Raw genomic sequence first — 14,877 nt, forward strand, 5'->3', positions numbered from 1 at the left:
CTTTCATGAGTCAATAGATTTATAGGTGATTTTTCTTCACTGCCATTGTGTGATTTGCTGTACACCATCATGTGACAGGGAATAGAAGTAGACATGTAACATACAGTTTATTCTTTTGAAGAGAGAACATGACACTGTAGAAAGAACATGGCGATAATGGTGTCTGTACATCACATTTACACCTCTGTGTCGCTCCAAATGTTGTCCCGCCGTGTCACCCACAGAGAAGAAGGAGAATCTCATTGCGCTTGTAAGTCCAGGCTGTCCCGGACAGAAGGCTATCGAAGGGAATGATCAATCACAAAGATTCTAAAGGGTGGAGGAGAAGAAAAGAAAGTTCACATTGTATGTATTTCACTGGCATCACAATCAGTCATTTAAGCAATATTACACGAGAGGGGGTGGTTTAACGTCATTAACGCACGCCTGCGATGCTGCAACCGAAAGCAACGAAGAAATTATACAACAGTTACCCTTAAAACTAAGAGAATCGCTGAAAAAGAAAAAAATCAATGACAGATGTAGTCACTACGACCACAAATGTCCCAAGAAACTAGCTAGCCTATAGCCATCGAGTCTGCTGCGCCAGAGAAAAGCACGGCTGAATCGTTTGTTTTGATTAGGCGTTGAAATAATGTGGTTTGAACTAAGCACGGCTAGAAAGTTGTTCAACCAATCAGATTGCTTCCTCAAAACGACCTGTTGTATAATCATAATTCATCATTATCATTATTTCCATAAACAAGGAAATTAAATGACATCGAAAAAGGCAAAAGCAGTGTTCATTTAACAGTAAAAAGTGTAAAGATAATGGGTAGTCTATTTGGGTCCATTGGAAAGATGTTACTGTGCAGGTTATATATACCGGTATATATATATATATATATATATATTCTTTTTTTTTTCTTCTACTGGCTGCATGAATTACTGTGCTTATAGAAGGCAATTATTGTAGTGTAGTGGTGTTTCCCGTTGGACAAAAGGCATTCGCAGCATGCCTCGGGCGCATGCCATGACATTTATTATTTATTGTTTTATTGTGTTATTCACATGTTTTACGTTGGGTTGGTTGGGAAATGGATTATGTTTTGTGTTGTGTTTTATTTAGCCTTTGTGTTGTATTATGGGCAGTAGGGGTAATTGGCATTACAGTTTCGTATGAAATACATAATCTGTCCCTTTCTGACTGAGGTATATTCTTCGGGTGCAGTACTTAGTTTAGACAGTTTTTGGTTTAGACTAGTCATTGGTTAGACCAGTCATTAGTCCTACAACTATAACCTATCTCAAACCCTCACCCTAACCCTAACCTCCCACGGGGCAGCACACCTAAACCTAACCTTAACCCATGTCTAACCAATGACTAGTCTAAACTAAGTATGCACCCCATATTGTTCTTCTTCTGTTCACCTCGCACACTAACCAGGGGGTTGGGGGGGGGGGACACACTTACATTTGTCTCTCTTCTCCGTGCTGTTTGTGGCTGGATGCCCGCTGTGAGCCAGGTCCGCCCCGGGCCTCGGGCGGTCCGCCCCGGGCCTCGGGCGGGCATCTCTACTCAGGGTGGCGCGGTTGCTGGACGACGTCGTGCCACTCCAGGAAGCCATGTGCTGCCGCTCCAGCGTCGACACGGTAACCATGCACTCTTCCGAAGGGTCAGAGGTTGCGGCTGCCCACGAGCTGTGCATGCGGCCGCCCACGTTGTGCAGGGACGCCAGGGGTGACGCGTGAGCTGCAGAATGGATCAAAGGGCCTTTTCAACGCTTAGTTCTACAAATGAGGCATGGCGTTAGTTCATGCAGGCCACAGAGCTCATAGAATTGGCTGTCAGTCTGCGGATGGTTTTCAATCAGCCACTGCGGTAATGGCAGCGGTAACGCTGGTCATTAGCAAAGCAGCTGCGCGTTTTCTACACTCCAATCAGATCTCATACTCGTGTATAGACATCTTGTCTAATAAAACAGTGGGGGCCTTGGACGTGTATACACCTCTTAATGATATCAAATGGGATCACTGCCTGAATCTGATCCTTTTCCTCTCTTTTTTTTAAGCCAATGTCCTCATTTTTGACTTAATCAAGCATCTCGTTTGGAATATAATCACTTCTAGAGAGACAAGATGTGACAGCTTGAGGTAATAATGGAAGATTATGCCTCCCGGTTTTGGGGGGGTAATGGAAGGCGGGGCTTTTCAGAGTAAAATCTCCCTCATCTGCTTGGCACTCTAGCACCTTTATTATGAAAAATTCCCCCGGCAAAAGAAGTGTTGACAGGGCGTCTCCTTTAAATATGGCTTCTTCATTCATTAGATGTCCACTTCTGCTGCTGCTTAAGCTGCCTCCTCGACCCCAGCCTCCACCTTTTGTTCAGAGTCTGGCATAGGCTCAAATACTGTTGTGATTTTATGTCTGCTGAGTGCTGACTGCAGTCAATCTGTCAATGTATTGCTTAGGCTTGCTCTTTATTTAGGGAACATCCCAAGAGCAGAGCCATTAACGCCAAGTTTAACTGTGTTCCATTTGTTGCAATGAATGGTGAAAATCTACTTTGACATGAGTGTTTCTGAGTTCTGACTGAACATAAAAATCAAGAATTATGAAGGCTTTTATGTGTCTTAGAAAAAGGGTTTGCTAACAAGGGGCTAAATGAAACTACATTTTAGTATGTACGGCGTGATGATTACACATCATCACGCCGTACAGACAAGCATTCGTAGTGGTGATGTTCAAGACATGCTGCCATTCGTTTTTTACTGCTGGCATTTACATTTAAATGCCAGCAGTAAAAAATAAAATAAAAAAGTAAAACGTGTGTTGATTTGTGAAAATGATATTGCCGATTCTTCATTAAAAATATATTTGCCTCAGAGCTTATTTTCCACAATAATCAAAAATCGAAATGCAAAAATCCCATTTACTTTTGTTGAGAGAACTACAGTAGAAAGGTGCTAACTTATGGCCACTGAGAAAAAAACGGATCCTAGAACCACCCTATAAGAGGCCACACTTTCTTTCGGCCTCAGACGGCAGGATCTTAGTTTCTGAACCAATCAGAGCGTTGCATCCCTCCAGGCTATGGGACGACAGTGACGTAGGTCCATCTCATGCACGACCACATGTACGCATATGCAGAGTGGTTTGTTTACAAAGTGACAGAGAAATGGCAGCAACGCCAGGAGAACTTTTTCTAACCCGTACACAACCTATATACCTATTTTAGCGTGATGATTAAGTTTAAAACGACTAATACACTGGATAATCAGTAGCACCTGTGTTTGGACAGACGTGCGGCAATGGGAATAAAATGGGTGAGCTTCATTTTTATTGGCTTTATGGATGTGTATCTCTACACAACATCACGCAGCACGTTTTCGTTTTAAGTAATTCGATTTTTATGGACTTTTGATATAAAAACACACAAATGAGAATTTCCCATTTTTTTGGCATCCATTGTTAGGTACAGTATGCCCATATGATGGACACGGATATGGTCTAAAAGTGTGAAATTTCACTACACCTTTAAAAGACGGAGGATTATCAACTCTATGTGTAGTACCATGCTCAGTACAACCTGGTCTTACCCTCTTTATTCGTGTCTCTCCGCCTAGGCAGAGTTCCAACAGTGTCTGTCAGTGGTTTGAAGCCACTGTGTGGAACCCTCTTGTGACCCAAGCTCTGTGTGCCTAGTACCCCACTGTCTGCTGAACCAGAGCTGCCACCACAACCCTGCTGGACATACGATTTACCTACAAGACAGACAGACAGACAGACAGACAGACAGACAGACAGACAGACAGACAGACAGACAGACAGACAGTGTCAGTTCTAATCTGAAATGTTAACATGCAGCAGTCACTTTAACCCATTCTGACCTGAGATCAGATTCTAAAAATGTCAGTCGCTCTTCGATTTTTCAAAAATAGCAGACCTACAAGCTCGTATCGCGCCACTCGGTGGCGCGATATGAGCTTGTAGATCTGCTATTTTTCAATAGCTAAAGCATAACATGATGCCAACACCAAAATGGGTGCCCGGTCAGAATGGGTTAAGGGAAAGGCCCTGGAAGAGTTCAGGAATATACTGGGTGCAGATTCAGATAATACGTAGAAAGGAATATAAATTCCGCACTCTCTGTAAATAGTCTAGGTATGGTATTTTAGATTTGTTTTATAATCTCACATAGCTAGATCATGATCTCCTGCGGATACGTCTGGTGACATCCAAATTCAATGGAATGAGCTAAAAGTGGAAGGTAACATGCTAAGGGCTGCTAGAATGGTCGTCGAGATTCAATTTACACCTCAGACCTCAGTCGTGATTTCAGATCCAAGGAAGAGAAATGCCGGTGTATTAGTTCATACAGTACATGGAGGTCAGATTGTGACGCACAGCACAACTACAGTACACATTGGTGTGCAGATAAGATCAGCAATACTTTATAAATGGTAGTATGTGCCTACAGTATGTGGTAAAGTTTACAAAGCATTCTATTCAATGAAAACTAAATGTGAAGGGACAAACATTCCAATTAGAATGATAAAAAAAAACAAAAGATAAAAACCCATTAGGACCCAAAGGCATAACAAAGAAATTCAATTGAAGTTCACAAAATAAATATATAAATATATCCTCAGTGTTCACAGGGACAGGGACAATGCCTGTAGGGCCAAATTGGGTCTGTTCCACCTTCTTATACACATTCAAAGAGAGCTTAGAAATTCTGTCTGCATCTAAATCAAGCACACCAGAACTCATTGAAATAGCAAACTATAAACACCACTTCCCAGAATCCCCATCCCCTGAGGCTATTAGCACTGTATATTGCCACCATAATCCACCAACGCAACTACACACTGAGGGCCAGATCTAAACACATGGACCTCCAACTGAAAACTACACAGATATTTGGAGAACTGAAATAACAAAATAGAATAAGATGCATTCCACAGAACAAAGAAAGAACACCTCACACCAAATATAGACTTGTTGGATAACCTTGACCTAACCTCACCATAACCTCACCATAACCTTGAAATAGAACACCAAATTAAAAAAAAACACTAAAACTAATTATGAACCGAAAATAATTTGGCTGATTAGATGAGCTTGTAGATCTTTCTTTTTTAACTCATTAAACATATACCGGTAGGTTGTTTTTGCCCTGGTATCGTATTTTTTTGGATTCTTGTTACCGTCTTGGTCATTGTCAGTCATTTCTTTGTATATTTCAGTAATACAGTAGGGTTTGTAGATGTCATATCTGCCCATTAATCACAAGTATTTCCATTACAGTTAATTGACAGCTAAAGTTTTGATCGTACACTCAAAATCTTATAATTCAGTTGACTTAGAAAACAGCAAAGCTCACCAAAAAAGCTCAACAAAGGAAAGACAGAATCTAAATGAGATATGACAGATAGTCTGTCATATCTAGCCACCATTATGTTGGTTGTGATCCACAATGTTGTGATCCACAATGTAGGCGTTCCAGGGTCAACCATGTGTGTGTATGGAGATTTGAAGAGTGGACACAAAGGACAGTGGTGTTCAGCAGGTTGTGGCTCTGCTTACTGACTCTCAATGAGCCAACATCCAACAGATTCCTGCTCTGCTTCGCTAGAAAGGCTAGATAGCTCACCCGCACTGCTGGCCAATGGAAAGCGACGTCTTACTGGGGTGCATCTTACTGGGGTGCAGCATAACATTGTGTCTACGGGGCATACTTTTTTAAATAACCATAACTTGCTAAATGTTCAACCGATTTTGAAACGGTTTGGTTTGTTATAAACCTCAGAGACATCTAATACTTCATACTAATATGCTTTTATATGACGTTCATATAAAAAAATAACATTAAGCATATAAGCATCTTGAATCATAGCCAGGTTGGTAACGTTTTGAAATGAACCAACCCGTCAAGATTTATGCGAGTTATGGGTATTTTTGTTTGAGCTGCCATAGAACATACTGTACTGTAGCGCCTCAGCAAGATGGCCGCCGGGTGAACTACGTCGGATGCTCCGCCTTGAGCCATCTAGCCTTTATATGTCTATGGTGTTAAAAGGCAGACATACCTGAGCCCTCCAGGCTGTCCGTGCTGTGACCAGGGGTGTACTCAAAGCCGCACAGCTTCTTTGACACAACTGCATATTTATCCTCCTCCTCTTCCTCGTCTTCCTCAGACAGAAGCGTGGTCCCCAGGTCAGAACCAAGTGTACTGGACATGAAGTCCATCGGAGGGATGCGGGTGGTGGCGCTGGACAGCTTTGGGCTGCCCTTAATGTGCCTGATGATGAAATGAACGAAACACATTGCTGAACACAAAACAATGTATCACTCGAAACAACAACAAAAAAGTTCACGTGGCGTCAACTTCAAGTGCCTCTTACTTCGCCTGCCCTGCACATAATGTCAACTCAGTGCCCCGTACATTGCAGTTTGCTTCACACCATCACTTCCGTTCGCCAAGGCATCCTTCGCCAATGGCCACAACTCTCGTACTTGTTTGCTCCACTGCACATACTGTCACACCAATGTGACACAAAAGCTCTGTCAATCTGTGAAGCCAGTGCCAAACACACATATTCGTGTTTTGGGGTTTCACAGAAACCGCATTCTGCACTGAACGAGGGATGGTCATATGAGGATATACACAAAGTTTGAGACCATTCGGTCCGTGCCCGAGTTATTCCCGGGACACACAGATTAAAAATAATAAAATGTGTGGAGGTACTTCATTGGCCTATACCGACAGCAGGCATAAAAAATCTGGCGTTGATCAGTCTGATTTGTTGTTGTTTGCGAGATTCTCTTTGTGTGCCCGTTCAGTGAATGTCTGTGTCTCCGGTGGAGAGATGGAATGAATTCTTTGAAGCATCCATTTCTCTGATTACTTTCCCGTGCTGGTGTGTGTTACACTAACACAATGGGGTGGTAATTGGGCTGGTGAAAAGAGAAGAATCGCTGGACGGGCAGCGCTGTCAGCAACGTGGCTGTTATCTCCCCCACAGCTGTCCTCCATGATGGCTCACATCCCGCGGTAGACGAGACGCACGCTTAATTACCAGCTCTATTTTCTGTTGTCAGAGCGGCATGCTAGGCTAAACCCGGTCATTACCCCGCAACACATGTCGCCACTGACATGACAAGTCTTCCGAAGGTGTAATCAATGGAGGGATGTTATTGCATCACTCCCAAGGAACCGCGGACCGTACTGTAGGTTAGGGCTGTCACGTATAAATGCCAGCAGTACGACCCACTCCAACATTGACCATAGATATGCACCCGCCCAAGGCACAGAAGCAAATTGCAGCTTCTTCTCATGCTGCAGAAAGCCAAATAGTAAGAGAAATCTATGAAAATCTGGGAACTAAATCGTTACCCAGAAATGTCTTCACCAATGTGTTTCTAAATGCGTCTAATAACATGTACTAAAAGTTTGAAATTCAACTCCTGTGGGAAATTGAGTTATTAGCATAATATGTGACCATACCCATAACATCCTATATAAGGCCAAAAAGTCAAGATTTGACATATGAAACTAGGGGTTTTTCATGATTCTGAATCCATTCCAAGCATTAGTTTTGCACAAAAAACACTCCTTGGGCTAAATTAGGCCATATCCACCAAATGTGCTGACCTCATCACGTTTGGCTATTTTTTGTGCAAAACTAATGCTTGGAATGGATTCAGAATCATGAAAACCCCCTAGTTTCATATGTCACATGCTACTGAAAGAATGATGAAATTTGGACTTTTTTTCTTTATATAGGATGTTATGGGTATGGTCACATATTATGCTAATAACTCAATTTCCCACAGGAGTTGAATTTCAAACTTTTAGTACATGTTATTAGACACCTTTAGAAACACATTGAAGCCATTTCTTGGTAACGATTTAATTCCCAGGTTGGTCAAATACCTGATAAAATGCCCTTACTAAAAACTAGAATGATAGAATAATAAATAGTAGGTTGGTAATATAAATGTATGAAAAAAACCCAATACCACTGGTGTGAGACATGAATGGTAACATACATATGCACTTATAGTGATAAGTGCATCTGTATGTTACCATTCATGTTCTGCCAGACCTATGCAGTAATAACAAACATATTCTGTAGTTAAAAAATAAAATAAATAAAATAAAACAATTCAGATAGCTGGCTTGAGCTTGCATTCACATCACTTGGCTGCTAGCAGTGCTAGTCAGGAACGGTGAAAGTCGGGAACCATCAAAGATGGTCTATATATGAAGATGGGCGAACTTCATTGGAGCCACTAGAGGCAAAATGGTACAGAGCCTACAAATTCCTAACCATGCTGTTGGGAATGCAAGTCCCACCTATTTATCAACGTGGTCCTACCCGACTACAGGATCTAAATGTCTCAATACAGAAGAGCAGAGCGACCAACTCCAACCACCACACTTAGTTAGCCTTATAGTTACTGTATATTGCATTAAATTACTCCTATTATCACAGACTGTTTAAAATAACATATTATTCACACAAAACACTGTTATGGATTGCTGCATTGACTATCCAGTATTAAAGGGCCACTTCAACCCTTTGCAAAACTAATATTTTAATGATGTTTAGGACACAAGAAACACCTTCCTGAGGTTTGTGTTTTTAGATATTTTAGTATTTTAAATGTCTGATGATGCGCAAGCGTCATTTCCATCCACCAGCTGTGTAAAAGACGCTTGGACTAGGCGTCTTCTTGGCGCGTATATGTGGCCACGCCCTCTCCACTAGGAAGGGCAGTGCACCAAAGCATAATTATGGCCATTGTAGGAATTCAGTAATCCAGTCAAACCCTAGTCAAACACACATACTTCATTGTTTTTCTGGTCATAGGGTGCACATTTCAAATTGTGCTACGGTTATCTACTACAAATACTATTAACATTGAGTGACCGCTGTTTCTTCCAACGGGGTAAATGTTCCCTTTACGAACTCACCATGATTGTTTCGCCACCTCATATTGGTAAGCTCTGGTCAGCTCGTCCAGGTGGGCTTGCAGAATGGACTGCATTTCCTCGTGGTGGGCGGAGCTGAGGGAGGAGGACGGCACTTGGCCGTAGGGAGTGGCTGTCGGAGAGGAGGCCCTCCCCCTCAGGGGCGGGGTGGGACCTGGCTCCTCCTCCTCGTCCTCCTCATTGTCCATGCTGCCCTGGTGGAGGTACGTCTGCACAGGGGCCCAGCTGGTGCTGTTGTATCTGTGATGATGTGGACAAGAAGAATGTCTGCCATGAGCATCACATGACAATCTCCTTAGGTTTCCTGAAAAACATGCCTCCTTTGTGAAGGAAATTACTTCAGTGCATTGTCAAATATCTGTACTGCATGCCTGGTTGTCAAACACAGTCAAATAAAAAAATTGATTGATTGATTGATTACATAGAATTTATTATTTATATAATACATTTATATTTATTATTATTATTATGTGTAGTTTGTAATGTCTGTGCGGTGATCTGTGTTAGTTTCCATTTCCTGCTTCTGCATTACAGAAAGAGTTGACGGAACCATGATTGATTATTACTCCTACCGAAAATGACAAAACTGTACAGCATGCTTTTAAACACTTAAACCCTATACTTTGATTCCACCAGGGCTCTATACAAGCCCCCTCTTGTTTTTCGCCTGCAAATAAATTATCGTCGCCAAAATTAGCCGATCTACACCGAAGTGCACAACACATAGCATTGTGATGCGTTGTGAGCTTGCAGATCTGCTATTTTTGCAGAACGGGGATGCTATAGGATTGAAGTGGTTAAGTTCCATCCGTCTTAGCTGTGCTTTATGTATGCCCCAGCGGTCACTAGTCCTGGCAAGAATCACACAAGCGAGTAATAGCATGTGCAGAGGAGCGAGATGAGAAGAGCTTCCTAATCAGTGTGAGAACTGCTCCCAGTAAAACCTCCTCATCAGTCGCTCTGCTGGAAGACCAACACACACACGAGCACGTGCACAAACGTGTGTGTTTGTGAGATGATGTGCATGCATGGGTAGATGACTATCCATGCATGTACATAAACACACAGGAGGGAGACACAGTCCATGTCCAGCACATGACCTCATCAATACATCAAATCAGAGCTAATATAGACATACATGAAAATCATTTAAGCACGCAGCAAACCCAACCACCCCGTCCCCTTTCGCACGCACGCACACGCGTGCACACAGTACACACACTCACTCAATCACTAACATATAGAGCCATGCTTGTTATTACCAATTAAGGGGAATTTCAGTGCTTCAGTGGATGGACAAAACTCCCTGGCTGGACGTGACAAGCTTCATGTGTTCTCTGTTAGTGTTTTTCTATCCGAGTGGCATCTAGTGACCTCTCTACACAGGAGTGCTTCTATGTGATTCATGTGTGTGTGTGTGTGTGTGTGTGTGTGTGTTGTGTTCCCTGCGTGCGAGAGAGCCTCCAGGAGAGCCAGTGATGAGACGTGGATGCATCTTACCCTCCTCCGCGGCTCTCCGCGGGGTAGCGGTCAAGGTCAACCTCGGTGCCAGGCAGTGGGTGCATGGGTGGGGGAGGCAGGGGCATATTAGCCCAACATGTCCCGTTGGATTTAGAGGCCTTTGCACTGCCCTTCACCTTCTTCTTCTTCGCAGCCTTTCCACCTGAGGGACAGAAGAGAGTGGGTCAAGTCTGCGTGTTTTACCAGGGCTGCAACTATCGATTGTTTTCTAAGCAATTATTCTGTTGATAACCTTTTGGACTACCGGGTAATCAAATAATTGTTTGATTGTTTGATAGTTTGCGTAGATTTGTGTTACTAAATCGATTAATCTGATCTGATCACTTAATCCCCTTTTTATACTTACAGTATAAAATCAATCATTAGTGGAAAATAGCTCACAACGTGTCCACCGTGAGTTTGTATAATGTGCTATTTTCACTATTTAGACAAAAGGTTATTTTCTCCCCTCCAAAATGGATTACTTTTGTTAAAGTCAATGATCAATATAAATGTTTAGATTACAGTAAATGATTAGTTAGATTAACTGTTGCACCCCTAGTGCGCGCTGCTAAATCCTTTGGGTAATTTTTTTTCTCATTTCAATGTTGAATGATTCCCAGTAGCCTACAGTCCCCTGAGCTGACAGCTTTTAATGAGCCAGTGCACAGTACACTGTATTCATTTGGATTGATAAACAGTACATATGCGCGCACGCAAACACATGAACGTGCTGGCCATTGACTATCATTGCACGCGTTCAGCGTTCATCATGAACGTGCACAATGATAGTCAACGGACCAGCGCGTTCATGTGTTTGGCCCAGCGCTGCAATACCAAATTCGGCCACTATATCCATTTCACTAGTCGACTAGTTGCTTAATGCCCTAGCACGCACGGACGCACACACACTGCCTTGAAAGCCATCTTATTGCCTGACATGTCACCTTCTGTCTCCTACCTGGCTCTCATTATTTCCTCCATCCTTCTTTTATCTCCCCCCGCCCCCCCCCCCCCCCAATGTTGACATTTTCTTTAAAGAGGCATTGGAAACCCGAGGCTCGCTCCTACGTCCTGCTAGCATACATTTCCTCTTCCGCGCACTGCCTTATCTCTTAGCTAGAAGGCTGGCATTTGGTAGAGCACACAGCCCACAGCGTGCAGCTAACTACATACTGTACACAGACAACGGCGCCCGGCGGTGGTGCCTGCTTCTGTCAGACCTATTGTATATACATGACTTACAAAACAAAACTAATCTCTGCCCGAGCTAATCAAGTTCATCCAAAGTCATGTGTGGTAATGCTCTGACATTTCTGGGCTAGGGCAGCCAGCTTCCACAGCTGAGGGGGGAATCCGTGACGAAGACTGAGGAGTAATTAAGAACAATGATCAGTTTTCAGTCGAGCATGTAAATACCTTTCATGATTTCACTAAAGGGAAAAGCTCAACCTGTTATCTTCCTTGTTTGACATAAATCTGTATCCTTCTTTTGGCCTGCTTGCCAACAGCCAATCATACAATCCATTCAAACCCATGCGAACACCTAGAGTGTATGCGCAGTAGACATGAGCAAAAATCCAGATCCCCCACAGACACAAACTCTGTCTGCCTCTCGCTCTCTCACACTGACACACACAAGCAGAACGATATGGACATTGGACACAGGCTCCATCTTGCACACTCCTCTCTGATTTGGTGCCATACCGCTGCAAGGCCGCCGGTCGGTCAGAGAGTAGCCGAGGTTGGCCATCTCCTGCTGGGCTTGCAGGGAGGCTTTCCAGCGGGGGTCCGGCCTGTCCACGGCCAGCTCGTGGAAGCTGTTGGACTGGAGGATCTGCGTTGTGGCGTAGGGCGCGGGCTGGGCGCCTCGCCCCGGGCTGCCGTACCCCGCCTTGCCCATGAAGTCGATGCTGCTATAGATGGCACCATCAGACAGCATGGTGCCCGTCTTTTCAACCGCTCCAGAGGGCAGGACATCTAGGAGATAGAGCAAGGAGGGAGAGGCAAGTGATAAGTGGACACGAGGCTAATGATCTTTAAGGTCATTAGGATTCCCTGCTGCCCTGGCACAATGTATTAGTGAAATGGCTCTCAGATGGATTTGATATAAATGAAAGTGATTATCCAGCGAAAAGAATTAGCGGCTAACATGTGACATGCTGTGGGAGTCCAGTGTAGCGGTCAGATACATGCATGGGACACCTGCATAGGGCTAACCTTTAGCTCTAGCACATATTGAGCCTGAAGGTTAGGGACACTCAATGGGGTTTACAATCAGAATCATCTTCGTTGTCTTGTCAAGTAAAAAGTTGGGCGAAATTCGTTTTTGTGCATAGTTTAGTTCCCATTGTGCTCTTGTTTTCAAGAAAACAAAGAAAGGGAAGAAGAGGGGGGGGGGGGGGGGTTATGAGATGAAGGCAAGAAAGAAAAGTGTAGAAGCTTGTTGCACACTTGTTCCACACGCATCTCTCTTATTTACAATACAAATAATGGGTTTCCAGATATTTACAAGCTTCAAGACACACACTCAATGGGACACACACTCAAGGGGAGGCAGTGGCTCAGGGATAGAGTGACCGGATGGAAACCGAAAGGTTCCCAGTTCAAACCCGGGCTCCCCCAGAGTTAGTGTCGAAGTGTCCTTGAGCAAGACACTGAACCCCTAATTGCTCCTGATGTGCTGGTTGGTGCCTTGCATGGTTTCCCCCGGCATCGGCGTGTGAACGTGTGAGTGAATGGGTGAATGTAATGCACAATCTCTGTAAAGCGCCTTGGATGAAGGCGCTATATAAATGCACCATTTACCATTTCCCCAGACAGCCCTCCGTTTCATACTCCAAGGTGAAATCCCAGACAATAATAATAAACATTCAAACTGCATAACATTTGAGACGATGTTACCATGATTTTTAATGTTTAAATGCTAGTGAAAAAGGACTTTCATTTACAAGCAGGTGCGTAGGCGACATAACAGTAGGTGAGATCAATTGTTTGAATGTTACCTTGAAAGAACACTTCCCTTTTGACCGCCATAGGTAATGCGGTAGAGATTTATGACACAGGGATGTGTTTGTGTGTCCGTGTTTGTGTGGAATGTGGATGTGATGTGATAAACCCCCCCCGCCCACCCGGCCCTCAGAGGGATACACATCAATTACACCGCGACTGTTCTCCATCCCCCTGGCATGGCTTTGTTTGTCCAACGGTCAAACTCTCCATATACTTCTCCATGTCCCTTACCTCCACGGCCAAAGTTACTGCCGCCCTTTGGACTCCCCAAGCCCCCATTGGCTGGGAGGCTGGTGGAGGGCCAGGAGTCAGCCAACCAGGGGAACCCGGGGTCACCCGCTTTCAGCAGACCAGGGCGACTGGGGAGAGGATGCATTTAGTGATAATGGGGAGAGAGAGAGAGAGAGAGAGAGAGGGAGGTTAAGGATAGAAAGAGAGAGGGAAGTAGAGACACAGAAAAAGAGTCACACATTACAGTATAGCCAGTACACCAGCGCTATTACTCTTTCTTCTCTGGCTGCATCAACGACAAATTGGTGTGGAAACCTCATTCAGCATATCTGCTCCACTGGAGCAGCCCAGAGCACAGGCAACAATAAACAAGCACACACAGAGACATGAAGTGGCAAGTCTATAAATCAGACTTCCACCACCCTGAAGAGTCTACTAGCCCTAACTCTCCCTGGAGAGACACGCCAGGCCTAAATACACAGTAAATCTGCTCCTCAGCCCCCGCACACTACAGGAATTTACATTTTAAATTGAGAATCATGGACACCCTCTGGCAGATCAGCTACCTTGGTGTACGGTCTCCATAGCAACAGCAAAGGAGAAGCCGATTAAGCGGTTTAGGGAAGCTACAACATTACATTTTTCTCAGTATAATAGTCTTGGGGGTGGGGGGTGTGGGAGGGGGGGGGGGGGCGTGAGAAGAAAAAGGAAGGTGGAAAGAGGCCCTGCCCCTGTGTATGGAAATTCTGGGCTTGGATTCAGTAGAAAATAATGGCAATTTGTGACCACATGGTATTAGTTAGCTACTAAAATGATTTAAAAAAAAAAGAGTCACATGCCTTGTGTGCCTTGTTTGCATTTGTCTAATTAATATATGGTGGTAGACAAATGCATTTTCCTGTGGGGCCAAGCCCATCAAAATGCCAAGGGAATTATGCACATCTGACTTGTGATGGCTCAAAGGTGTTTAAACAATTATGCGAACATTTTCTGTTGCAATGTGTCACACGGGCATGTTCCCACGTACACATAGATTTACATAATATTTGCTTAAATGTACACTGACCGCCGACATGACAAAGTGACACGTTTGTGTTTACACACGTGTGTAAAAGCTCACTCACCCACACACATGCAGACACACATGCTTATG

The 14,877-nt window shown here is 43.9% G+C and overlaps 1 protein-coding gene across 1 annotated transcript in view; it reads right to left on the reverse strand.

Moving 5' to 3' along the window:
* LOC310853242 (roundabout homolog 2-like) overlaps positions 1 to 14,877 on the reverse strand; it is a gene marked incomplete at its 3' end in the record, with an annotated part of 119,190 nt that overhangs the window by 1,466 nt on the left and 102,847 nt on the right. The window contains exons 21-27 of the mRNA XM_083757502.1: positions 13,725 to 13,852; positions 12,189 to 12,461; positions 10,482 to 10,644; positions 8,964 to 9,221; positions 6,073 to 6,284; positions 3,580 to 3,744; positions 1,454 to 1,732 (exon numbers count right to left, since the gene is read on the reverse strand). Of these exons, the coding sequence (XP_083613628.1) occupies positions 1,454 to 1,732; positions 3,580 to 3,744; positions 6,073 to 6,284; positions 8,964 to 9,221; positions 10,482 to 10,644; positions 12,189 to 12,461; positions 13,725 to 13,852 (1,478 nt within the window). The remainder of the gene's footprint in view (positions 1 to 1,453; positions 1,733 to 3,579; positions 3,745 to 6,072; positions 6,285 to 8,963; positions 9,222 to 10,481; positions 10,645 to 12,188; positions 12,462 to 13,724; positions 13,853 to 14,877) is intronic.

This window comes from Protomyctophum parallelum (genome assembly GCF_964188405.1).
Source record: "Protomyctophum parallelum genome assembly, chromosome: 1".
Classification (NCBI taxonomy): Eukaryota; Metazoa; Chordata; class Actinopteri; order Myctophiformes; family Myctophidae; genus Protomyctophum; species Protomyctophum parallelum.